At 35.5% G+C, this 27512-nt stretch overlaps 3 protein-coding genes across 4 annotated transcripts; all 3 read right to left on the bottom strand.

Annotated features, from left to right (window-relative positions):
• Positions 1-1625: 1625 nt before the first annotated feature.
• LOC111378907 (phosphate transporter PHO1 homolog 9-like) lies at positions 1626-6432 on the bottom strand. Its single transcript, XM_023002186.1, has 13 exons — positions 5606-6432; positions 5090-5378; positions 4962-5010; positions 4811-4882; positions 4493-4622; positions 4272-4392; positions 3924-4182; positions 3722-3826; positions 3485-3529; positions 3003-3152; positions 2562-2840; positions 2249-2388; positions 1626-1851 (listed from the first exon to the last, which is right to left on the bottom strand). Exons 1-13 carry the CDS (start codon positions 6207-6209, stop codon positions 1755-1757), a joined length of 2340 nt encoding a protein of 779 aa, XP_022857954.1. The 5' UTR covers positions 6210-6432; the 3' UTR covers positions 1626-1754.
• A 12316-nt stretch (positions 6433-18748) lies between these two features.
• Positions 18749-20799, bottom strand: LOC111378906 (pentatricopeptide repeat-containing protein At5g15340, mitochondrial). The gene has a single exon (XM_023002185.1). The coding sequence runs from the start codon at positions 20782-20784 to the stop codon at positions 18898-18900; it is 1887 nt and encodes a 628-aa protein (XP_022857953.1). The 5' UTR covers positions 20785-20799; the 3' UTR covers positions 18749-18897.
• Positions 20800-20892: 93 nt separating this feature from the next.
• Positions 20893-27124, bottom strand: LOC111378905 (ARF guanine-nucleotide exchange factor GNOM-like). Of its 2 annotated transcripts, none has more exons than XM_023002183.1 (3): positions 26987-27124; positions 25574-26350; positions 20893-24985 (listed from the first exon to the last, which is right to left on the bottom strand). In XM_023002183.1, exons 2-3 carry the CDS (start codon positions 26270-26272, stop codon positions 21344-21346), a joined length of 4341 nt encoding a protein of 1446 aa, XP_022857951.1. In that variant the 5' UTR covers positions 26273-26350; positions 26987-27124; the 3' UTR covers positions 20893-21343. The 2 variants fall into 2 exon arrangements, with proteins under 2 accessions (XP_022857951.1, XP_022857952.1); XM_023002184.1 differs by having other exon boundaries at positions 25574-26346.
• Between the last annotated feature and the right edge of the window lie 388 nt (positions 27125-27512).

Raw genomic sequence — 27512 nt, 5'->3', positions numbered from 1 at the left:
CCGCATGATACGGTCAATCTTTGATACCACCAACTTTGTTTCCAAAATTCCCATAACATCAATGTCGTGTTTCTTCAAAAAACTCCTAACACCATTTTGTTTAAGGGGGTGTTGAGACCCCTAATGTTCCATGATCCAATCTTCATGATGAAGAAGGAAGGGAATGAACCTTCTTCTTGTTCTTATCAATGAATAAATTACATTTCTCATCTGTCTTTCCTTTGTGCTTCTCATTTGTTTTATCCAAACAAATAACTTTGCCATCCACATTCTTAGAACTCGGACAATGCAAAGTAGTAGTATCTCCCTCCTTAGAAGAACGATTTTGCACATTTTCTGAAGAATGTTAAGATTCTGTCCAGCAGAGGGCTGCCCAGATTTTCCACCACCTTTTGGTACTTTAGTTGATGATTTATTTGCAATCTGTGCAGAAGATGTTTGGCCAGATTTACCACTCTTAAATCTACCAACAACCTGAGTAAACAGAACATCAACATGGACCTCATGTTGTCCTGTGCTGACACCAACTGTTCGGAGGAAACCCCAGCATCCAAAGCAGCCTGAACTGGGGGATCAACCACATTGTGTCCAGTTACCACCACTTTACCTTGGTTATTTTTCACAACCACTTTCTGACCGAGTGTAGCGCCATGTTTGTTGGTATTACAAGCTTTGGTAGTATGACCCAACATCTTGCAGTTAGCACAAAATTTGGGCTCATGTTCATACTCAACCACCTGCACTCTAAGTTTGCCAGTTGGAAGATACATGGAAACAGTTTGAACCAGTTCCTTTGACGCATCAATCTCCACCAAAGCACGTGTATACGACAAGCTCCCCTTCGTAGCAGTGAGTTTCAAAGGGCTTTCATGTGGTGCTCTCTCTTGTATTGTTTTGTGGGAAAATTCTGCCTATTTCATTTACTCATGTTAAAATTTCAAAGAAATATGATAACTTGACTTAGGGATTGTTGTTTCTACCTTTTACAGGGCTCGCTGTCCATCTGCCATTCTTCAAGATTGAAACTCCCACAAAAGATAAGTTCATAAATGGGAAGCAAATCTTGGGTTACTACATTGTCATACTGCCCAAATTCAGACAAGCGCAATATATGCTGACGTTCATCTCGGAAGACAACCTTGTTGCAGGAATCTACAGTTTTCATACCCAGAGCGCCCTTGCTGCAATGGAAACCCTACTGGGCATTCAGGCAAGTTCTACCATGAAAGTGATGAATACTGATTAATATAGCTTAGAGATGAAATTTTGCTGTTGCTCGTCCCCAATTGAAGTGTATCTTTTTGGTTGCACATTGATCCCGTCTTTTTGAATGATTTGTTCACGACTCTAGAAGCAGAATGTTCAGCAAGTAAAACGCAAGACAGTAGCATTATTTCGAGTATTGAGGTATTCATTAATCAATGATATCATACAAAAAGAATTGGAATCACTATTTCTGGATGATCATTTCACAATCTCCACCAAGCCTTGACACCACCCATTTTATAAAAATTCTGCTCGTAATTGAATTCATTCTAATCGTTGAAAATAAAATTTAAATAAGTAAACACGTCTCTAAATTATCAACATTTTAAGGACATAATTCTATCAATTACACACGTGAAGAAAGAATAGTATCCCTTGTGATATACAGATCTTTGCATTTGTTCGTACATTTATCACTCTCGTACAAGAAAGCAAAAAATAAATAAAATCTGTATCTTTCTATGCTATTGGCACCCAAAAACATTTTGTTACACAATTTTGTCATCGTCATCGTAGTTAAATGGCAAGGGTACCGACTTAAATGCCCGGTACTTTCCAACGTTGTTCAAGTGTTCATTCTCCAACCTGCCCAATGAAACAAAGTAGGCATTACCATCACCATCAGAAAGAACCAAATCAAGCGATAAATGTTAAATCAGAGTCTATCAGTATTAGTACCCAATATTAAATAAGACTCGAAAATATATTAAACAAGGTCTTTTCTTCTAACTATTGATAGACAATATGAATAAGTAGGCTAAAATACTAATTCATGTCTTGATTATTAGTTCATGCCTATTTCTTGTCCTTTTTCCAGTAGTATGTCCAAAAGCAGACATTGAGTTGTCCGAAAGAACTGCTTTAGATCTTCTAGTAGATGTAGCACTGAATTGAATGGAGTGAGAAAAAAAGATTTATGCAGCTGACTCCGAAAAAGTTCAATTTATTGATGTAATCAGAAAAATTCGAGAATGCACGAAACCTGAAAAAGTTCCAAATTCCGCGGCGAAGTATCTCGAGGCAGGCAACAACTGCAATCATGGCTCTCCTATGGAGAAATGGTGCCTCATTAAAATCCAGAACTAACTGCATCCATACCAGTCTCAGGAGGATGTTAAACACCTGCAATTCAATTAAAACAAGGATTTATTGCTAAACACGACTAGACGGTACAACAAACAACATTATAGCTAGCTTTTCTTCGAGTATTGTCCAATCCTCCCTACCAAACACGTCATTAGTCTATCAAAAAAAATAAATGTTAAATGTTTGATGAAAGAAATGGTGAAACTCACTATGGCTACAAAGTACACAGCCTTGTTTGACACCAGAAGTTTATCTCTCAGCCATGGATTTTTTGCATTCCTTTGCAAAAGTCCCCAATCAATAACAATATCCCAGTATGTGCTGAAAATTGTCGTAACTCCTGAACTAGATGCAGCCATGATTTTCCAAAACATTCCTTTCTTTAAATCATATACTGTCCTCATCACAAGTGCCACGATTGTTGATAAGTATTTAAGGCCATTAAATCCCTGCATTGGATCTTTCTCCTCGATCGACCGGCGTAGGCACTGAGAATTTATTAAAGAAAGCAAAGATAAATACGATCTCAATTCCATTTACTAACGGAGATAGAGATTGCCTAAGTTGAAATAAATGTGGAAGTTCGGTGATAACTTGAAATCGAAAAAAGTTCAATGATTAAAGTTTGGTGCGAGATTCAACACGTTTACTTGAAGAAAGCGTGACCAGAATGGAATAACTGCGACAACAATGAGAAAAGAATTATAAACGTCGCTGTCGGGGCAGTTGTTTGATCTCTCTTTGAAGTTACCCCATCCATAGTAACAGATGTAGAATTGCAAACTCCTGAAGGCCTGAACCTATAATGCAGAAGCACAGGATATTAATGCACAAGTCAATTAAAGGCTGAAGGAAAGCATAATTTGCAAACTCAACTCCGTTTATATTTTTCATAGCTGGTTGCCAGCCCAGGAAAAAGAGGAGGGTGTTAGGTTGATTGCTAACATAAAACTTCGTCATATCTTGCAATATGATTCCTAATATAATTTCGTTGATTGGGTAGCAAAACCAAATTTATTAGTTTGTTGTTTGCTGTTGAATCATTTGTTAATTTGAAATACAATGCCGAAAAGAGAACTGACACATTTATGAACCCTGTTGTTATTCTGTAATAATAAGCATTATATCATACCTGGCTCGTAAGCTGATCTGCCAAGAAGAAATCAGGGAGAGTAACCTAAAAAGGCAACCAGAAGACAAATGATAATGAGGTAATGCTTTCACTTTATGCGTATGTTTTGCATATGGTACTGGATAGGATAGTGGACAACATTTCAGCTTCTTTTCTTCTTTAGTATTTTCTAATAACGTACAATACACCACACCAAACAAGTCATATACATTTTCTGCAGTTATGCAATCTTTATACCTTATAAAGAGGTGCACAAAGGCAATGCCAAGCGCATCGGATGAGGAAGAAGCGACTAGAACGATATATGATATTGAATGGACAAAATGTTATAAATAGCAGAACCTGCAGGGAAAAAGTTGTGTGAAAAAGACAGCAAAATTCCTCAGATATATAGAGTTATGTTGCATCATGTTGTTAAAGAAAAGGGACTGCAACTTACAGTGACTAGACCTAATGGAACCAATTCAGTCAATGTTTTGAAGCTTTTAGTTCTCGGGTCCATCTCCATGTCAAGGTTCGAGAGTACAGCAGCCAACGTGAGTACTGAAAGGCCGGAAGCTAGAAGAAAAACTTCTCTATATCCCAATTCTGTTCCTTGCTTGAATCCAAATATGAATGGATAGTTCACTCGGAAATGTCTCCACAAGTACGTGTTCCCTCCGTACATAAGCATGTGTAGGACAATGAATCCAAATAAGCTACAAATATGAAACTTAATTATGTATAATACTTGTTTAAAATAGTTGTTATTTTGAATCACGTGAAGTTGTTAATAGCTAAAATATACCTGTAAAGTGGAAATATATTGTCCATATACTGCCTACGTCCCTCGTGGTTAAGAAGATTTCTCCCGTGTATAGAGACAATAATAGCCACTACCAGTGCTATTGAGCAGCCAGTGAACAAACCTGCAGTGAGAAGAAGTTAGTCTAAATAATCACCTAGGACTACAAATTTATATTTCCTAGGTAGTTGAAAGAATAAAAGATTCTTTCTTCTTAAGCTTACCAAGGAAAAATGTTATCATGTGCCTCTCTTTCTTAACTTGCGTCTTCAAAGAGTTCATTCCTTTCCTTCGATTTCCATTCGAGAAGTGCTTAATAAATGTAGCCTCTAATTTTTCTATGAGTCTGTTAACCTAATGAAGCAGAAGATGAAAACATAAATGCAAACTGTAAGAATGTGTTCCGTTTGCAGGACTGTACAGTATAATCAACATGATTTTAGCTTCTTTTTCTTTCTTAATACCTTCCTATATGCATTCTACCTTATCAAACGAGCCAAAATAGTTTGTCAAACTTGAAAGGAAAAAATTTGGGTACAAACCTCATCAGAGCTACCAAGATAGGACTTATCAACCATCTCTAAGTAAGACTTGGAAGCTTTCCTGGAAGTTATCTGCACTTAAATGAGTTGAGAAGAGAGGAAAAAGAAGATATGGAGAGAAAATCTTTCGATTAAAAGGAACACACTATACCTTGTCATATTTCTTCAAAATCTTGGAGAATGCCAACATATTCAAGAAACTGAAACATTATGTAGCAGTTAGTACTATGTCACTTGTACTTCAATTTCAGTAAAATCTGAAGATTTTTATTTTTTTACCAATAGCTCTTCAGAAGTCGAAGCTTCCGGTAAAATTCAATGAAGGCCTGTCTCAACTTTTCTTCTGCTTTTCTTAGTTCATCCTTGCTGAATGATAGATCAGATTTTGAACTCATGATGACATTTTTCAGAGTCGAAACTGGGGTGTCTGGTTCCACATTGATCTTTACATGATCCAAAACTTGTAATGAAGGAGGCCTAAAACCATTTGAATCCTTTTTTTCTGTCTTCTTTTCATCTTCACAAGTCCCCATCTCAATTTCTTGAATTACATCCATATGCAATCCTCCTTAAAAGAAAGAAGAGTTTGAGAATGGAAAATGTTTGTTACGATACTGTATATCTAAAATTAATAAGCACCTAAAGCTATGCATTGTTTTTGTTCATTTTAAACAAGACTCAATTTCTATATATATCATCAACTGATTATGCTATCTCACTTCGAAAAATTTGAATATGAATTCTTGATGCCATTTAAACTCTCACTATGACTAATTTACACTATGATTGCCTTACCTTGCTTAGTTCCATTCACAGTTGCAATAACTGTTGCTGGGGATGAACCACTGGCGTCAGATGATGAAAACTTCATTTCTTGAGCATAATTTTGTGCTAGTGAAGGCTTATCAACTCGAATTCGAAGAGCAATAAGAGCATCCATTTGTTTGCTCAATTCCTTTGCCTCCATTTTCACTTCCTCCACTTTATTCTTGTAAAACTTAACCACTTTATTGAATTCATCATCAAGTCTCCTAAAGAAAACAAGTTCATATTCTCCACCTTCTTCTGAAGATCTCAAGAACATGGTTTGATAACAACTTTCTGAACCCTCTCCCTGGACTGCACTAACTAGTATAACTTCATCCTCATTCTTTCTTGGGGAATTCTTCCTAGGAGACCCTTTGAGGGTACTGTATCGACTCGTTAGCCCGCTAAAGGCTCTGTACATGGACACCCTTCTCTGCAGAGAGCGTGTTCTAGAAATTTCTTCAGAGGATGAAGCATTTTGCTGTCGAAATCTCAGGACATCTTTGAGCAATGTTTTGAGATAATTATAGTCCATGTATGCTTCCTGCCATTCTTGCACCATCTGGGATGCTAATTCCCTCCCAAACTTCATCTTTTTCTTATAAGCAAAAAAACAGATTTTCTTGAATGCTAATGCTCAGATCTCGCAGTATATCTAGCAGCGAACAGAACAAAGAAACATTTTCTTTCACTCTCAAGTTACTGATCAAAGTCAGAAATGGTATGAATTTTTGACACTTTGCCGACGGGTTTTTCAAATTGTGAAGTGTATCTCATTTTATTTTATGAGAGAGTCTTCTTCTTGTATAAAAATCTGTACTGGTATATGGTTATAATAATAAATTTGTCCATCGATTTTTGCTAGCTCAATCAAAGATAGGACCACTCTCTTAACTGTTTTGACTACCATTTGGGTCCCCCGTCCCGACAGACAAACCCATTGGTGAATGAATTTTTAATTATGGTTTTCAGAAAAGTATTTTTATTTATTTATTTGATCTTCAACCGTTGCCCTTCCTCCATTATTTTTGTTAAGCCAAATAATTACTGGCAGCGTATCATTTTTAGCAGATTTGAACAAAAAGAGATCCTTGAATTTTTATAACTAATTTGATACATTAAATTTGTACAATTAAATAATTTCTACCCATATTTATTTATTTATCTATATTTTAACGACTACGTTCAACTCACAAATTAGCATTGTTAAAGGCAACTTTCACGTTGAAATGACAATAAATGTATTTAATGATTGCCTGGTTGTCCTTATGAGATCCTTGAATTTTTATAAATAATTTGATACATTAAATTTTTACAATTAAATGATTTCTACCCATATTTATTTATTTATCTATATTTTAACGACTACATTCAATTCACAAATTAGTATTGTTAAAGGGTAACTTTCACGTTGAAATGACAATAAATGTATTTAATGATTGTCCTTTCTAGACCTATTCCCATCTTTCTCATCTCCAACTAATTTTTTTTTTTTTTTAATTCATATTCCATCCTTAGGTAGCCTAATCTATTAAAATAAGATCAAAATGTCAATATTAGTAGACCAAATTAAACGACGATACAATGATTAGAATATTGTTATCCTACAAACCAAACATATATTGTATTAGTACATTCCGAGGAGACTTGGTATGTGCCAGTAACAATTACGGAACTCTAATAACATGGCTCGTTCTTGTAACGCATAATATATATTTAACTATCGTTTCGATTTTTTTGTTGTTATGTTGAACGGAAATGGTCTAGTCGAGACGTGAAAGCGCGTTTCGGTAATTTGACTGCATTGGCAACTCCAAAACGGCAGGTGATTGGAATTGGAATATGAAAGTGTAATGGCATAATAAACTCCTTGATTGACGGACGACAGATTAAAGGTTAATGTTTAATTGGATTTTGCTGACAAGGAGTTTACTCCTCGTAGTAGTGACTCCAAATTTTCGTGTATTTAGTAAGTGAAATTATCGTGTTCAAATTTAATTATGTAATCATTCGGGTTCGGTTCCATTCCATTCGGTTCGGTTTTTAGGCTCCGTATTATAATTAAATTTTTTAATATTTATAAAACTACATTAATTCAACTAACGATGTGTTCAATCTTAACTCCTATAAAATAATATAGCCTAATTTTATGTGTCTTTTGTGTCTCTTTTTACCAAGTTCTTCATAGATTTGATTGTTAAAATCATAGGAAATGGAAAATAGCAACTCACAAAAATTAAGAGAACGTTGTCAAATTTCAATTCGATTTCTCCAGAAGGGTAGAAATGATACTATGGTGGAATAACAAATTTGGATAAAACTTATGTCAATTTGATTAAATTAGCTTTAAACTGAAAATTAGAAATAGAAAATTCATATTTTTTGGTTTGAGCTAAGTTAGCAAATTTAATTAGAAAAATAAAAATTATTTGACTTATTTAAAATAAATCTATAATATATTAAAAGTGAGGAGAGTGGAAACTTTTAAATTCCAATTTGCCCCTACATATTTAACTATATGCCCACTATACCCTCATAATTGGAATACTAATTTAATTAGTATTTGTCATTTGCTTTAGAATTAATATAATATAAGGAGTGAAATATTTAATTGATATTTATCATTCTGGATTGGAATTAATATAAGGAGTGAAACTAGAATTAAATTATATCAAAAAACAAAAACAAAACAAAATCAGTGAGTGTGTGTCTATATATATATATATATATATATATATATATATAGACACACACATACACACACGTAATTGTAATTTTCCCTTTAAAATATCAATTACCTCTGTCATTTTAAAAAATATTATTTTTAAAAAGAGTATTGGTAAATCAAAAATACTACGTTTATCATTCATCAATATACAAAACATGCAATGCACATGCTTACGACTAATTAATAAAAAAATTAGGGAGATTCAATTCTTATTCAGTTTTTCAGGTCTTGATCTAGAACCGAGAATCGAACCGAACCCATCGATTTTCGATTCAGATATTTTTTCGGGTATTTAATTTAAGAAAAAACCACTCAACTAGGTTCGAAAGTCTTGTTCAGCCCTAGTTGGATGTGTGGCAATTCTTTTTCTCCTCATTGTCATCAGAGTTATCATTTCACATATCAACCAAATCCCAGATCATAAGAACAAGTTGAGATCTACTGTCCATTTTTTGCTGTCTATTCAATTACAAATTGATACATCATGATAAATTAAAGTTGTCTTTCACCCAGATCATAAGAACAAAAATATTCCCTATTTAATTGCAAAAAAAATAAAATAAAATAAAATAAAAGGAGAGAAGAAGAGCTCGTAATTGATTATCATATTCTATTAGCATCTACTAAGCCACTCATTCAATAGTATCATAGATTAATAAAAACGTAATACACAAGCCAAAAAGTGAGATATTGATGATACATTTGACCGAGAGAATTGAAAAGCAGTCAAGATTGTTTAATAACTAAGGATGTGTATTCATTTGGGACTTATAAAATTTTTTGAGAATTTAAAAAGTTAAGGTGTATTCAATTGAGACTTTTAAAAACTTTCTAAAAGTTTACGTGTATTTAATTGGAATTTTTATAGATTTTTAAATAATCTTTAAAAGTGACAGGATATTCAATTGATTTTTTTTAGAAATCTCTATAAATCACGAGGTATTCAAATATACGGTGACTTTTGGAGAATTTTTTACTTACTGAACTTCTAGAGACTTTTTGTAAGAAAATATAAATAGCAAATCTCAAAAAAATTCTCAGTCAGTCAGGAAATCCCGTGAGAAAGAAGTATTAAATACACAAATGAGGCAGGTTGTCGAGGAAGATGCTATTCATTTAAAAAAAAAAAAAAAAAAAAAAAAGGAATGTCATTTTTCTTTCAATTCTAGGATTTTCTCATATCTTTTTAATTGATTTGTTGTAATCAACTCATGATTATTCTATGGGCCTGTTTGGCATGGCTTTTGAAAAGCCAAAAGGAATTTTTGAAATTCAAAAGCTGCTTTTGGACCTCATTTGGCTAATTTTACCAAAATACTTTTGGTAGTTAGAAAAGTTTTTAGATAGAGCTGATTCAATATAACTTCCCCTGAAATCACTTTTGGAGTTGGAAGTGCTTTCAAATATTAGCTTTCAAACAAAAATTAAGATAACATTCTCCAAAAGTTCTTCTACAAGAAACAAAAGTAAAAGCAAAAGATATGCCAAACGGGGCCTAAATGTATACTATTACTTCTTCTTTTTTGTTAAGAACAATTTGTGTTCTTAGAAATTATGTTAATTTCGTGAAAAAAAATTGGTTATGTTGTTAGAAATTGATGTAAAAATTTATTATTATTTTACTTGTCCTAAAATTGCATGATGAGCCATGATTAGTAACTTTACTCAAGAAAATTTTATGGGCATCATGATTATCGAAATTGTTAATTAGTTAGTCAAATATATTGTTATTTTTCTGGTAAAAATTGAATTTGCAAGAGGAAAAGTTTTTTAAAGTCTTTAATCAAAGTCTACAGAAATCAATGAAAGACTTTTATTAATTCTTAACAAATCCATAAAAATTACTTAAAAGTCTATAAAATCCACAAAAGTCACCAACTTTAAAAAATCTTTAAAAGTCTAATTGAATACACACCCCTAAAAATAAGTTAAATCACATTGATCATATTATCTATTGCTACGCCATATGCACATAATTCACGAAAATCAAGATGAGGAGAAAAAATGGTCACGTATTTCTGTAGCCATAGCCTTTCCTGTCATCATCGTGTCTCGTACAATTGTCGCCCTATAGTCATCTTCCTTGGACCTCCCATAACTAGGCCTTTCATGACTTTCGCTATCATAACTTGAACTTCCATAATTGGGCTTCCTCCCAGTCCACTATACTCGAACCCTGATCTTCGTCCATATCTACATCCATGGTCCAAGTTGGGCTCCTTATATTCGCTATTCTTCTCGTATCCCCCTAATCTACTATATTCGAACCTTGATTTTTGTCCGTACTTAGATCCATATTCTGAGATGGGCTACTCGTATTCACTCTTCTTCCCAAACTTCTCGATCCATTCAATCCATATTCTGAGGTGGCTTCAAATATATATTCCTCTCATACCCAGATCTAGAGACATACTCCAAAGAGGGCTTGAGTTTGACCATATCTAGATCAACATACGAAGTGGGCATCTCATAATTGGGCTTTCGACAATAGCTCTAGATCCATGTACTAATTCAAGCATCTCATACTCAATCTTACCTCCATACCTGAAGCCATATTTGGATCCTCCAGCCGTACCAAAACCATAAGCATTCTGGTCTAGTCAAGTTGGGTCCAGTCAAGTTGGGTCCAACTTTTGTACTCATTATCTAGAGTCTCATCACCATAGGCAGATGGCTCAAAATATGAATTATATTGGGTGCTGACATAATCAAACCCATCAAGAGCCTAAGGAGGTAATGGGGTACGACGTGACCTCAGACGGTGATATTGTCCGGCTATATGTCAATTCGATGTCGCTTCCTTCCCTATATGGGGACAGATCAAATTCATTGAAATCGTCAACATTGTCATCGCACCATGGCTTTCGAATAGTAAGACATTTTTGCTTTTGAGTTTGATTTATTTGAGTGAAAATTAGGGTTTTTGTTCTCTCTGTAAAATCTGTAATCGATCTTTGTGATTTCTTCAATCTTGAGTTGTAATATGAGAGTTTAATACTACCATAGGTGAGATTGAATGATGTAATTACTAATAGAAAGAGGCAAGAAAGAAATCGAAGAAACAAATTGTTTATTCGCACATATTGTAATGATTTCTTGGTTATTCTTAGTGGATCAAGAGCTATATCTGATTGCAGATGCTCTACAGGTAAGTAGGTCGCAAGATTGAACATCCGGACCCTTCAACGGGTAAAAAATTTCTTTGTGTTCATTTTTTTAATTTTTTTTGCAATTACTTTTGTTTGAAATTGTTTAAACTACGAAACAAGTGATATCAGAGTACAAGTGGTATCAAAGTGAGTTACTGTGTGGAAAATTTCTTTTGGTCAACCCTACTTTCTAGATCTTTGTGAAATAAAATTGTTTCCTCAAGATTTGTTATAACTTGACTTTTCAACTCTGTTTGCTTTGTTGTTTTTACTGAGTTTTCTGGTGATTCGAGATACTAACATTCTTTGTGTTTTACTGGTTCTGTGACTCGTGATGAGTTTTGGCAAGTTGAGTTAACTCGCTTCGATTTATGTTGAATTCTTCACTCACTACTGAGGCAATACTGAGTCTTGGTGACTTATTGGGTTCTTGAACGTGTTCTGCTAATTTTGGTTTGATTCTGGTATTCTCTCGGTAATTCCCTTATTCTAAAATATTCAAATCTTAGACTCTAGTATTTTCTTGAACCCTCTTTTTAAACTTGTCAATTGTTTGTTGAATTTGGAATCAATTGTTAAGGTAAGTAATTCCCACTACTTTCCTTTGTTCAAAATCTCCTATGAGGATCTGGGAATCTGAGGGAGTAGTAGAATTAAGGATTACCAGCCTTTAAACCATTTCAAATCAACTATATATTACATGAATTGCAATATATACATTGATAAGGTTCTTGTATCTTGCTCTATCAGTTTTTTCATACTTCTGTTAGTTTTTTATAAGTTGCCTGAATCATCATACTCTGTGTGTTGTATGATTACTGCTGTGTGCTTACATCTGTCATCGTGTCTACTATATATAAATTTGAAATTAAGACTTGAAATGGCACTGGAAACCTTAGTCTCTGGCACAAGAAAATGAGGGCTTTATTACTGTAACAAAGATGTGCTGTAGCCCTGGATAGAACCTGGGCTGCAGAAATAAGTGCTTATAAGAGACAAGAGTTAAATGATATTGCTTGGAGTACAATTTTCCTACATTTGTCTAATGTCATTGGAAAAGTAGGTGAAACCACTTCTGCTGAAGCTTTATGGACTAAGTTAGAAACATTGTACCTAACTAAAACCACGCCTAACAAATGTTATCTCCTAAGGCAGTTCTGTAACTTTAGATTTGATCCCTCGTCTAACTTGGAAGAAAATCTTGACAAATTTACTAAATTGATTCAGGACTTAACTAATTGTGATGAAAAACTTTACGATGATCAACAAGTTGTTGCTCTATTAAACCTCTAATTTATGAATATAGAGACATCAGAAATGCTTTAGAATATGGGGGTCAAGAACTTACCGTAGACAAAATAACTGCAGCATTAAGGAATAAAGAACTTGAACTAAAGGTTGGATCAAAAGAATGTAAGTATGGTGAAGGGTTGCACATAAAAGAGAGAGTAAGTCAAAACAAGAAACAAAATATATACAATCCAAACTTCCATAAGAAATGGAAATCTCATAATCCCAAACCCAAAGAGAAGAATAAGAATGATGTGAAGGCTAATAACCATATCAGAAAATGTTATTACTGTGAAAAAAAGGACATGTAATAAAAGATTGTTTCAATAAAATTTCTGATATGAAAGAGAGAAACAATATGGACGATTCTGCAGCTGCAGCCTACAAAGATGAACTTGATATTCAGAGGGTGGTTCTTGTGAGTACTACTAGAAGAGAGTGAAAATAATAGGTCATTGACTCTGGATGTACCTTTCACATGTGTCCAAAAAAAAAACTATTTCTTTGAATTTGCTGACCTTAGTGGAAGACAAATTCAGAAGGGAAATTATATGAGTTGTTAAATAAAGGGTATTGGGAAAGTTGAATTAAAGTTAGAAAACAACTATATCCTTGAACTTGAAAATACAAGATGTGTACCTGAGCTCATAATAAACCTTATTTCCTTGGGAGAGCTTGATGATAAATATAACATCATGATTAATAAAGGCCTCTTAAGACTCCAACGAGGAAATAAATATGTGTTTTCATCGCCAAATATAAATGGAATATATACTCTCCTTACTGAACCGATTGCAAGTAATTGCTCTGCAACCATAAAATATGATTTAAACAAGTCTTTAATTTTGCATGAAAGACTTGGCCACATTTATGAAAAGGGGCCGATGATTTTGAAAAACTTTGTTGTTTTGGAAATGATAAAATTGAAGGTTTGGATTTTTGTGAAAATTGTATACTTGAAAACAGAAAAGATTACCTTTCAAAACTGGTATCCACAAATCTACTTCTATTTTGGAATATTTACATGATGACCTGTGGGGGCCAACATCTGTAAATACCTTAAGTGGATTCAAATTTTATCTACTTATTGTTGATGATTTTTCAAGAAAAATTTGGTCCTTTCCGTTAAAACAAAAATCTTATACTTTTCAAACCCTTAATCAATGGAAAATTATGATTGAAAATCAAACCAATAAGAAAATCAAAGCCATAAGAATTGATAATGGACTTGAGTTTTGCAATTATGAATTTGACACATTTTGCAAAAAATATGGTATTTTAAGACACAGAACTGTTACACATACCCCTCAGCAAAATGAAGTCGCTGGGAGAACGAATAGGTACCTATTAGAAAAGGTAAGATGTATGTTGTACGATTCTGATCTTCCTAAGTTTTTTAGGGGTGAAGCCCTAAAAACAACTCATCTCATAAATAGAAGTCCATCTAGTGCTATTGATTTTCAAGTTCTTGAAAAATTGTGGTCTAGACATACCCCTAATTATGAGAAACTCAACGTTTTTGGCTGCACTGCCTATTCACATCAAAGTGAATGCAAACTCAAACCAAGGTCCCTAAAATGTGTTTTTCTGGGCTATAGGGAGGAAACAAAAGGTACAGATTGTGGATCAAATGCCAAAATGGTTTTAAAGTAATTGTAAGCAGAAATGTTATCTTCAATGAGGATGACATGCCTTGTAAGAGGTCATCTGAAGATAAAGCCTCTGAAATTGCACCCATAAGGGAAACTGTCCCAGAAAATCAAACTGAAAATGATGTTAATCAAGATGATCTAATTGAGGTGAAGTCCCCTCAACTAGAAATAAATGAGGAGCAATATGAATCTGAAAATGAAAATGAAACTGTTAATCCCACCTTAGTCAATTATCAATTAACTAGGGACAGAGAGAGGACAAATGTAAGACCCTCTACAAGATTCAACAATGAAGAATTTGTTACTCTATTTTCTACCTTTGACACCTTAAATTTTGAACCTACTACTTATGATGAAGCTATTAGTTGTCTTGATTCTGAGTTGTGGAAAGAAGCCCTAAATGAATAAATGGAATCTCTTATCAATAACAGAACATGGACCATTGTTGATAAACCTAAGAATCATAAGATAGTAGATTGTAAATGGATTTTCAAAATTAAACAAGGGGATACTAATTCAGAAAATAAGATATACAAGGCCAGACTAGTTGATGAGGGATTTACTCAAAATGAAGGAGCGGACTATAATGAAATATTTTCTCCTGTGGCAAATACTGCTCATTTTAATTGGGAGTTGGAACAACTTGATATTAAAATAGGTTTTCTAAATGGTGACCTTCATGAAATCATATAAATGAATCAACCCATGAGGTTTGAAGTAAAATCTAAAACTGAAAAGGTTTGCCTGCAGAAAAAATCTCTTTATGGGCTAAAACAAACCCCTAGGCAACGCTACATAAAATTCAATACCTATGTACAGAAATTAGGTTTTGTAAAAAGCAATTATGATTCTTGTTTCTTCTATAAAGGCTCAGGTGGACATCAATCCATTTATTTGTTATTATATGATGATGATATGTTACTTGCCTACCATGAACAAGTTGAAATTGATATCATTAAGTCAAAATTAAAATCTAATTTGAAATAAAAGATTTAGGGCAAGCTAAAAGGATTCTTGGTATGGAGATAGAAAGAGACGGGCATAATTGCATTTTGATGTTGAAACAAGGCTCTTATGTGAAGAAAATACTTGACAAATTTTCTATAATTGAGTATAAACATGTTACTTTACCCATTGCAAATCATTTTAAACTATCAAGTAAATTTCCACAAAAAATATATGATGAATTTAGAAGAATGGAAAAAAATCCTTATACTAATGTTGTGGGTCCAATAATGTATCTTACGGTTTGTACTAGACCTGACCTAGCATATGGAATTAGTATTCTCAGCAGGTTTATGGCCAATCTAGGTGAAATACACTGGCTAGCCATGAAATGGATGTTAAGATACGTAAAGGGTTCTTCTGATCTAGGTTTAACGTTTAAAAGATGTAAAAGAAGGATAATAAACTTAAAAGGTTACACTAATTCTGACTTTGCTGGTGACTTGGATAAAAGAAAATCAACACCTGCTTACATTTTTATTTTATACAATTACAAAAACTAATTGCCTTGTTTTCTACTGAAACTGAATATATAGCAGCTTTTGATGTTGTGAATATGAGTGTTTGGCTGAAAGGCTCATTAAATGAAATTGGGTTCATAAATGACTCTGTAAAGATATATACTGATAACCAAAGTGTCATACATTTAAATAGAAATCCTATGTACCATGATATGACCAAACATGTAGATATAAAATATCATTTTGTGAGAAATATGGCAAAAAATGGTTTAATCACTTTGATAAAAATCCCTACAGAATTTAATTCTTCAAATTGAGGACTAAGGTATTACCTTTGAATAAGTTAAGAAATTGCTTGAAGATTCTCAATATCACTTGAGATAGTGATACTTAGAACTTCAAGTATTTGGTACATGTACTAATGAAACCAATTTTCTTTTTTACAGTGATTTAGAGCAAATGAAGCAATTGATGTAGATGACTAGATCCATTAATAAGCATCAAAAAATTGTTCAGTAAGGTGGATAATGTTAATTCTTCATTAGGCTGCCTCAAAATTTTTGGCCAGCCTAATTGGACCAATTGTTATTTGGGCTGTCTGAATTCGGGTTAAAGGATTTAAAGGAAACGTGTTTTTGAAAGAATGCGACTTTGCCTCTTCGAAGGAATGAGTATCAGCCGTACACGTGGCTAATTACTGTCCCTTGGATCGTGACTTTTGAGTTGACCAGATATATAACTTGGTCTTGGCCCTTTTGTCTTCTGATTTTCGAGATGCTTCGTGAAATTTCCTTTGTCTCTCCCTTTTTCTGAGTGAAAATTAGGGCTTTTGTTCTCTCTATGAAATTTGTAATCGATCTTTGTGATTTCTTCAATATTGAGCTGTAATATGAGAGTTTTGTACTGTCATAGTTGAGATTGAGTGGTGTGATTATTGATTGAAAGAGGTAAGACAGAAATCGAAGAAACACATGGTTTCTTCGTACATATTGTAACGATTTCTTGGTTATTCTTAGTGGATCTAGAGTTATATCTTATTGCAGATGCCCAACGTGTGAGTATGTCGTAAGATTGAATATTCGGACCCTTTAACGGTTGAAAAATTCCTTTGTGTTCATTATTTTAATTTTTCTGCAATGACTTCTATTTGAAATCTTTCAAACCACGAAATAATTTGTATCTGGGCCTTACAATTTTGAAGGTGAATAAGGGGTCTACAGCACATTCATTAGATAACCTACAAAACTTGTTCCAGACCAGTAGGAAATTTGAGAATTTTCACTAATTTTTAATGGATTTAGCTTATTTTGGAAAATTTTGTTACGGGATTAAAACATAGCCCTACCAAAAAATTTCCAAAGTAATGCAAAATCTATGTATTGCATAAATGACCATACATAAACTTGAGGGACTATTGTTACTGATCATATGTAACACTTTCAATGGGGGCCATGTGGAAGCACCACACACACACGTGGCAGTTAATCCAGGATAAAGAAAAAAAGCAAGAATTTCCTTTTGGCCGAGGCACTACTTCAGTCCAAGCACCACTGTCGAAGTGCTCTCATCCCATGAGCAAAACTCCTTCACACCCGAGGCTTTTTAGAGTAGGTTTGATAAGTGTATCTTTAAGAATAACTAATGTGATGTTCGCATTAAGTAGATGTCAGGTATGTCGCTTAGAAGTGTAGGACGGCTGACCCCTTGTCAAATATATTTGTCAATGTAATTAATGTCAGATAGGCTGATATGACACTTTGATCAAGTAGATGGAGCCACGTGGATCTGATCCAATGGTGATTACATCGGCTTGAATACTATAAATAGCAGCTCTTGTAATATTATAATGGATGAAGAAATAGATATGCAAATATACATTATTTTTTTCTCTATATGAATGCTCGATTAAATCATCTTTTTATTTCATAAACCGCCTTCAATCGTGAATATCTCACGTATGCATGCGTGTATGCTTGGCTAGTATTCGAATATCCGATTGAGTATCCATTCGAGATCTACTAGAATTTATCTACGTGGACATCATCTAGGATCGATACCTGTTGGCACATTTTTGGGTCAACAAAAATGATTTTTTTTCACTATCTCTCGTATAAATAATTCATCACTTATTCAACTCTTATGAAATCCATAAGACGAAAATCTAGAAATAAATTGAATTTCAATATCAAACTAAATATTCTAAATATTACTTATTTTAAATAATTAGATTGGTGATTGTAGGTTTATTAATTTATTCAACATTTAAGTATTAGTAAAAAATAATAAAACAAAATTATTAATTCGAATTTTGTCGAGACTAGATAATGAAAGTTGAGAAAAAAATTAGAAAAATTTCTGTCAGTTTCTTTTTATTCATTTCCTGAAAATTCTTTTGGTTTTCTGGAGGTAAAACCATCATTTCTAATGAAAGCACGAGAAAGCGGGGAAAAATGTGGAGATGCAGGGGATCGAACCCTGTGGCCAATTGGACCTTTTATTTATATATTTCCTAATCACCTATCAATAAATAAATTTGGTTTACTTCGTTTCTTCCGTCCTTTATTCTAGTAGCAAACGATTAACCAAGATGATTATGACCCTTAAGTCGTCTTCTGCTACAATTTTTTAAAGCATAAACTTTCCCCTTCCATTACACCAATGCAGCAAGTGGTTAAGGGTAAGATTTTCATGAGCTTGCGCACTTTGTTCATTTCGTAGATATGGTCAGCATGGGGACAAACAGGTCAGTAAATAGTAGTAACCACGAATACGATTCTCCATCAAGAAGGTCAAAAAGTAATTTGTGCTTATTTTATTATTCAAAAAAGCATCTATAGTGGCTCGATTATAAGTCACTTTAAACGAAAAGAGGGGGATGGAAAAAACTATTGTGATAGCAGAAAAACAGCATTTGTACAACAGTGCAAAATTGGAACAAGAATGTAACCACAAAGATGAATCTCCGTGTCATATACAGGCATCCAGATTCTAACAGTTACCAGTAATCAGAACAAGAACATGAACCTAGCTTGAAAGAATGAAAACGAGTGCGATCTCTAATAACAATTTCCCTATCGTATATTTTTGAAACAATCTTCATGGCAGAATGACAGTCTTGACATATTCTTAGGTTCTTGAAAATGTAAAGAGGCATTCCAGCTTGCGTGCTAATGAGCCCAAAACTAACGGCCAACTTCTCGCTATGAGAAAATAATGCTCGTTCTTTCTCCTCCTCCCCATCCGTATCGACCTCACCACCGGAGAAGATTTGTGATGCCGTGTTTGGTATGTAACCAGCCAATCTTAGTTTTCGAATCATCTCATCCAACTCCGAGTATATTTTGTCAGTCTGTGGATGTGACTTGTCCCCTGAACTGAAATGATGGACTTGGCCACCAATATGCATAGAACTAATTCCGGGAACTTTTCTGATGCCCTGAGTTTTAAGAACCTTTCGTATAGAATCAGCCGTTTCAAGCTTGCCTGAATGAGCATACATGTTCGAAAGCAAGACATGGTACTCCGTGTTCTGAGGATAAATTTGAACCAGCTCTTGCATAAGACGTTCCCCTAACTGTAGCTTCCTATGCACACCACAAGACCCCAAGAGAGAGCCTAACACGACCTCATTTGGACTCATGGGCATACCCCGTATCATGGCCTCTGCTTCTTCTAAGTGTCCTGCTCGACCCAGGAGATCCACCACACAAGCATAATGTTCCATCGAAGGCCTTATGCCATGCATATATTCAAGGTTGTAGAAAATTTGTCGGCCCTGATCAACTAATCCAGAATGACTGCAAGCACTTAAAAGGGCTGTGAAGGTTACGTCATCTGGTTTAACCTCCTTTACCATCTGATCAAACATACTCAAGACATCAGCACCCTTTCCGTGCATTGCCATACCACTTAGCATAGCATTCCACGTGACCACATTCTTTGAGGGCATAGACTGAAAAACCCGGAAAGCAGTATTAATCCTACCACATTTCGCATACATATCAAGCAAAGCTGTAAAAATGATAACATCTGTTTCAGCATTCTCCATTCTTCTCAGAGCATGTACATGCAGCCATTTACCCATCACAACATCTCCACACTGAGCAGAGGCCGATAATAACGAGCAAAGTGCAGCACAATCCAAGCAAAGTCCGAAAACAACCACCATTTCATTTAGAAGCCTAAAACCTTCCTTAATGAACCCATTCTCGATATACCCCGCGATCATTATTGTCCATGCGTATTCATTTCTCTCTGGCATTTGATCAAACAAAACCCTCCCTTTCTCCAAACCTTCCCACTTCACCAAACCTCCCAAAAGCACAGTCCACGAGACAACACTTCTTTCACTCATTTCATCAAACACTCGTCTCGCATTACGGATTAGACCACACTTGACGTACATATCCATAGCTGCATTACAGGCTTTAACACTAATACCCAAACCCATTTTGACCATGCAAACCTGACCCTGAACCCCAAACACATAATCACCCAACTTCGCACATGCATTGAATACCGCAACTATCGTTATTTCATCGATCAATACTTCTTCCCTTCGCATACTAACAAACAAATTAACCCCGTCATGGGGCAATCCGCAGTGAATATAACAACCAATAAGCGTGGTCCAATCAACAGTGTCTTTACATGTGATGGGAATTTCATCGAACACTTTGCGTGCAGACAATGAGTCATAACATGCAGAATACATCTGAAGAATAGCGTTACGAAGGAACGAGCTTGGGACAGCGAGTAGGCCGGCGGTTATGGTGGCGGCGTGGAGCCTTCGGCCCGTGTCGAAATCTGATTGTCGAGTGCATGTTCTTAGGACGGCTCGGCAACGACGAGCTAGCGATGAGATGGTGCATTCCGTAGCCATCTCATAAGAAAGTAAATCAATTATAATTGTGTCCAGAAATAGCTTAGAATTTAGAAATGAATGATAATAAATAGATAATACACACTGTAGATTGGTTGAAATATGAAGTTAAAAATGAATATATCATGTCATACACTTCTCTTAAAATGAATATTGCTCGAGTGCAATGATTACATTTCTTTGTACAAGGCCTGCTTTGTGGATGGTTTAAAGCGTCGTCCTCTGAAATTACTTCATCTCCATAAAAACTGAAGCAACATTCTATGCCAGTATAGGCATCCAACAAATAAATTCTACTATAATTCGGTATCATACTGTGTAATTGTACAAAAAAAAAAGAAAAGAAGGATGCCTCCACAATGGCTCCGCTTACTCCAAAAACCAGAGCCAGAAGAGCAACCGAAAAACCTCCAATAAAATTTCCATGGTCCAAAATAAAATCTTACAATCGAATTTGGAAAGTAGAATGAATTGCAGATATATAGCTTGCCCACTTCAGGCTGCAGATCAACAGGTTTCAATTGTTTTACCTGTTCTCCACCGGATAAATAAAATGCCATCACGCTGTGGTTTCATTTGGGGGAACATGAACATTTTTATCCGGGAGAGGGCTACACCCAGTTTTGACATGTTTTTCTCTCAACTTCTCCAATTCTTCACTAGGAAAAACTTCTGATTCCAAAGACGGAGCTATATTTTTCACATGCAACCATGTTAATTGCCAGAAACTGTCCCCTCCAACAGGATCACTCGGCACAAGAATCCCACCGCTTTTCATGATAAGCAGCGTGTTCTTGATAAGCTCGGGAACTAATTCATTGATCTTCTCACTCTGTTTCCCTCTGAATCTCATCTTCATGTAATTGTCCATACAACTAAGAACCCTCAACCAAAGTTGGCAGAAGGACGTCGATTGCGAGATTTCTTGCAATGACTGTAGAAATGCTTTTGACAATAGCTTGAGGGACATGATCATCGATCCTTCCACGCTGCGATATTCCTTCGGAGAATTTTGCTTAGCTGTTTCCAGGAATTCATCAAGTAAGGTGAGGATCACCTGATCAAAACATTGCACCCACAAATCCTTCGGTATACAAATCCCATCTGATCCCGTCAAGCATCTTTGTAAAGACACGATGGCATGATTCCTGACCTCTTCTCTCGAATCTAAACACACCTTCTTGATGCCCTGTATAAGCCTCATCCACATTTCAAGTATATCCCGGGACATCTTCATAGCTGCCTCCTCCTCATCCACAGCTTCCTCGGTTTTTTGAAACCATCTCACCAAACAAGCAATTGAACCAGCCATCAGATCTAACGATTGCAGTGATCGATCAACATGACCAACTCGAGACTCAGCAAACTGCCTGGCCGCGTTCAAGCAAAGAACATAATTTGTAGGCAAGAGATATGACCCATCAGACATGATAAAACATAATGTCTCAAAACCAACTTCTGATGCTTCTGGATGTCGAGCTGTGATTGAAAGTAAGGATATAATTGTGCGCCAACCCATATGAGATCTTATCTGCATTGCATTTGCTTTCACAAGATGCATCACTTCCTGCGTGATTTGTTCACAATAAGCATCTGCAACCCGAGCATCCAGTTTCAATACCAGCTGCAGAGATTTGAGAAGCTCATCAGTCAGATTTTCCTTGTAAGGAAGCAATCGCTGACATATTCGAAGGAGCCCAAAGACAGCCTTCTCAACAAGGGCACAGGGCATTACAGTTGATTGAACAACATTGGCTATGTGTTCGTAAATAGTCTGCCACAAAAGCATGACTCTGTCTCGATTGTTAAGAGTAATTGCAATCAGTAGTTCTAGACAAAAAACTGAAGTGTCCTCATCTTCCAGATAATTATTTCCCTTGCTAGAACGCCCTCCAGCCAACACAAGAGCATGAACAAGCTGTGATAGAGATTCTGCTTGCAGAAACATACTTTCAGCAAAGATGCTATCAATGTTGCAATTTTGTATCGTCTTGAGAGTACGTCGATGAGCAGCAAGCTGTTCTTCTGTGGGTTGGGGTGCAGGTTCTTCCTTATCGAGAGATAACAGTAGGCTAAACCGGCCCATAAGGCCAGATGATTTCCTAGCAGGAACTGTTGCTGGCACCTGAGATGCTGGGGAGGAAGCTTCTGCTGGTGTTGCTTGATCAAGAACAGGAGAAGAGTCCAAGTTATCAGCAGCATCGCTAGCAAGATGAGCAGGAAGAAGGCCTATCTTCTGCAAACTCAAGATGCACTCCACTATGTTTCTCCAACCAGAGTGAATGTGATCGCCATAACAGTTTGCAATGGTAAAAACTGTCTCGGTCGCCATCTTAGCTTTGGTATTATCTCCAAAATCAAGAATAGATTCTTCAACAAAAGATAGATGCATGAGGGTTGTAAATTTGCAAAGAGAGACAACCAAGTCATTCAACATTTCACCAAAATTATACGAGGCTGAAAGTTTGGCAATGGCCAAAAATCCATCAATGCATAACTGCAAAACATCTTCCTGCTCCGCGTTATCAAATACCACAGAAATAGCCGCAATTGAAGGACCAGACAGAATAGCAAACATATAATAGTCAAAGTAACATTCACAGTCACTTACGAAAAAGGGTGCCATTTCCCTTGCTCTGTGCACTAGACCAATCCAATGGCCTCGTGTCACGACAGCAACACCAGCAGCTCGTTCTGGAACAATACGAATCTCATTGTCACGGATAGAGTGATAAAGCTCAGACAAAAACTCTCGAGGTAGATCATTTCCTCCATTTATACTCCGATTGATGTGAATAAAATCTTCTTCTCTCATCTTCTTTTTTACCTGTGCATTATGCAGATCTGTGTTAAGCATTATCAAAGCATACGACATAACAAGAGCAGCATCTACGTTGGCAAAAATGTTTGGAGATTGAAAATAGTAGCTCTCTGCAAATGCCTCGAGAACTCTCATAATCTTCTGAGACTCCCCAGGCAATTTGAAAGTTTCCAAGAAAATGCGCAAAGCAGTGTCCAAATTCAAGCCCTGAAAATTGAATGTCCTAGCAAATTCATGAAGCACTTTAATACAAAATTCATCGTGACTACCTAGAAAATCGCCTACAACATCTTTATCTAATCCAGCTGTATATCTAAAGAAGTGTGCTACACTTTCAGGATCAAGTTGATCAGGCAACAAATGTAATCCTTGAAGAAATTCTAGACCCTCATTGGGCTCTCGATTGAAGTGATCAACTCCAATCACCAACTTCCTCTTTATGTGCTTCATCCTATGGATAAATGGAACCCACCGATGAGTTTCACCATAATTTTCATATTGCAAAGTCCAAAATGGATAATATTCCTGAAGACCGGGTTCACTCTCTTCGAAAGGTGTAGAATCATGACCTATTCTGTCAGCCATGCCCTGTACCAAAGCAACCAGAGCATCCAAAGAAAGAGTATTCATAGCAGACAACGGGCTGTTCACTGGAAAGGCACTTTTTGTTAACAAGTTGGCAAGACCTTCAAATACATTGCTGCAGGATATGTCACTATCATAATTGGCAAACATCTCGGCCACAAATGTAGGCTGCCTGCAGAAGTCAACAAGAGCTTCCATAGCAACCTCCTGCTGTTGGTAAGTCGCTCCATACTTGCTTTGCAAGATCCTCAATAATACACAGGAGATAAAAGCTTCAAGCTGAAGTTTTAACTTAGTACGAAGATAATGATACAGATTGAGGACAATGCTACACACCGTTGAAAGAATAAGTGGACTCATTGACAAACCGAACTGCATCAGGTTGTAAAACAATTCATCCTGTATCAGAGTCAATAATTTAGGGTGATTTTTAAAAGAAGCCCCACCTAATTCTATTGCTGAATTGATTAAACCCAATGCAAATAGAGGAACATCTTCATCATATGCTATAGGATTGGATCTGGGACCAGTTTCTATGTTCTCCATCACATTAAGAAGAGAGCACAGGAAATTTAATATTTCCACCATGCATGGGACCCCATACGGATCCATCATAGAAGAAGCGGTAGCTTTCCCTTGTTCAATCTCATTTATTTTATCACCCATCTTAACTTCAAACATGTCTGCCAGAACATCTGTGACGCCTTCAAGTTTATTATTGTCAGATTCTGAACTGATGTGACCATTATCATATTGTTTATCCTCAAAATTTTGATTTTCTGCTAGCACACCAACCTGCAATGAAAGTACAAGCTTGACAAACCAATAAAGAAATACAAAATGGACAGTGACTCAATTTTTAAAAACCCGAAATGCATCTACTCCTTCAACCCCCCAGCCATGTATAAAATATCCAAAAAAAAAATAAAAATGGGAACACCCTCAAACTACTAATATTCTGCTAAATAATGACCGAATCTAGCCTTCAATGGTCGCCACTCAAACCATGCATGAAGCTTTCATCAACAACAGAGTTGGCCTCAGACAACTGATAAACTGGATCTTTGTAATAATTACAGCGGTCAATCTAACCTTGAATAGCAAAAGTTTGATGATCGTGACTTTTATATCTATCTTAGAATGGTAGTGATTCCAAAATCATTCACACGAAATACATCCGAAAATGATATAAAATTTCTACAGTAAGATTTACGGTGTCCTGGATGCCTTTTGGGCTAATCTGAAAGAGTTATCCGAATTTCACAATAAATTGCAACAGCTTTTTAAGCGCTGCATAAGATCTATCATCATGACTGAAGCACGGTTTAGTTCTAAAGATAGGGTAAAAATGTCACATACAATGTGAAAAATTCTTTTTGTTACCTCCGTGTTAGGAGAAGACCTGCTTCCTTGAGCCAACATTTGCCATTTATTGTCAATGTCGGGAAGATGTGAAAAAATACACCTGATCAGTTCATGCATTGTGTGGCGTGATATCCTTTGCAGGAGTTCACTTTTAGAGCTTGCTTGATGAACAATTCGAAAACAAGTATTTATTATGCTGCAGACATGATGGTTATTCAGATTAATGGACGCTCTATTTTTCATGCAAGCCAAAAGAACTTGAAGAATTTTCATCAGTACAACTTCTTCAGAAGCAGGGTCCGTCACCTCAAAACGGCAGTTTGTCACAGCATCAACTATTAGATGCAAAGTGTTATCAACATTCACAGTTTCTAAATCAAGTATCTCTAGATTCAAGATTTTGTAAACAGATGATAGAGCAACTCCCGTGATCGGTGCACCAGTTTCATCAGATTTAATCACGTCCAGGAAGGGCCGGAGATACACAACAGGATCAACACTATGCCATTGATGTTGCCACAAGAAAATCTTTTTCCGCAGTTCCTTGAAGGATTTTATGAGAGAATGCTCCATCTGCTCATCATCAGTGGCATACTGAACTCCCCACCTTACATTTCTCCTCATAACAGCCAAAACTGCACTAATTTCTGAATTCACAATACAAGCTAAGGCACCACCTGAAGGTTTGCCTTCGTTCAGCCCATTAAGGCACCTCATAAGATCTTGCTTTTAAAACACCCTAAAACTCAAGCACGAAGGACGCAAACAGCTAACATGTAAAGAAGGCCCTTCTGCCTGGCCAAATCAATAATTGAAGATCAGTGAATAGACTTTTATAATTTTACCAAAATATGATGAGTAAAGATATGAATGTCTACCGAAGAAAGAAACATGGGGGTAACATAAGACTTCTTCAGAAAATCATGAAGGAGATGAGTAATACTCTCGCAATTAATTTATTTTAATGGGAGGCAACATGATTAAAATGTCTTCTCCTCCTCTACGTACCATATAAATTGAGCTTTAAAAACATTAAGCTAAAACAGATATCAACTCCAAGGACACAGCTACCCAGTATCATTTAAGATCTTGACTACAATACTCATCAATCATCAAACCAAATTTTCTTAGATAAGCAGAATTCTTCAGTGCCCACGGTTGAATGACCCATTTTGTGCAATTCACATTGTTTTCCCAATTCATGAATACATGGATTAAATATTCCAATAATTCCATTACTGCCGATAAAGCTAGTACAGAAATTAAAAACCTTTAAACCTGAATTGGCAGCTAAATCTAAAGGCTTGAACAAGATCAAGTCAAGATCTTCCACATCCAATCAAGCAATCAAAATAAAAAAAAAAAGGATAAAATTGGAGATTGAATGTGAATTGTAGGAACATGATCAAGGAAAAACAGATGGAGACGTACCACTGGAGTCGTCGCTACTGCCTGCGGCGAGAGAGAAGGGAGCAGTTTTGGGATCAGATTTAGAATTTTCCGGTAAAATTCTGATCGAAGATATTCCGCACGTTTTGGGATACGGGTAATTAGCCCAATACGCCCCACTTTTCATGATTTTTGTGAACAATGTCCTTACTTTTCGTTTTTTAGCGTATTTGATCCCTATTTTTACCTTTTTTTTGTGCAAAACATCATTTTTATTATTTTTCTTAATAAAAAGCTATAAAATGACTATATACCCTTCTATTTAAATAAAAAAATAAGGAACTAAATGCAATCGTAATTCCAAATAAAAAATAAATAAATTCTCCACCTCCATCTCGTCTTTTGAACTTTTTAAAAAATTGAAACTATGATTGCAATTAGTTCTTTATTTTTTTATTTAAAAAAAATGGTATATTAGTCATTTTATAACTTTTTATTGGAAAAAAAGATGAAAATAATATTTTCTACAAGAAAAGGAAAAGACAGGAATGAAATGTGTTAAAAAACG

This window comes from Olea europaea, unplaced genomic scaffold (genome assembly GCF_002742605.1).
Source record: "Olea europaea var. sylvestris unplaced genomic scaffold, O_europaea_v1 scaffold1899, whole genome shotgun sequence".
NCBI lineage: Eukaryota > Viridiplantae > Streptophyta > Magnoliopsida > Lamiales > Oleaceae > Olea > Olea europaea.
This window is presented reverse-complemented; position numbering and strand designations above follow the sequence as displayed.

Coding starts and splice junctions, on each gene's coding strand:
- LOC111378907 (XM_023002186.1), bottom strand. CDS start 6,209: ATGAAGTTTGGGAGGGAATTAGCATCCCAGATGGTGCAAGAATGGCAG. Junction 5,011..5,089: donor CGACTTCTGAAGAGCTATTG/GTAAAAAAATAA, acceptor ATAATGTTTCAG/TTTCTTGAATATGTTGGCAT. Junction 2,389..2,561: donor CTGTGTACTTTGTAGCCATA/GTGAGTTTCACC, acceptor ATTGAATTGCAG/GTGTTTAACATCCTCCTGAG.
- LOC111378906 (XM_023002185.1), bottom strand. CDS start 20,784: ATGGCTACGGAATGCACCATCTCATCGCTAGCTCGTCGTTGCCGAGCC.
- LOC111378905 (XM_023002183.1), bottom strand. CDS start 26,272: ATGAGGTGCCTTAATGGGCTGAACGAAGGCAAACCTTCAGGTGGTGCC. Junction 24,986..25,573: donor GGTCTTCTCCTAACACGGAG/GTAACAAAAAGA, acceptor CTTTCATTGCAG/GTTGGTGTGCTAGCAGAAAA.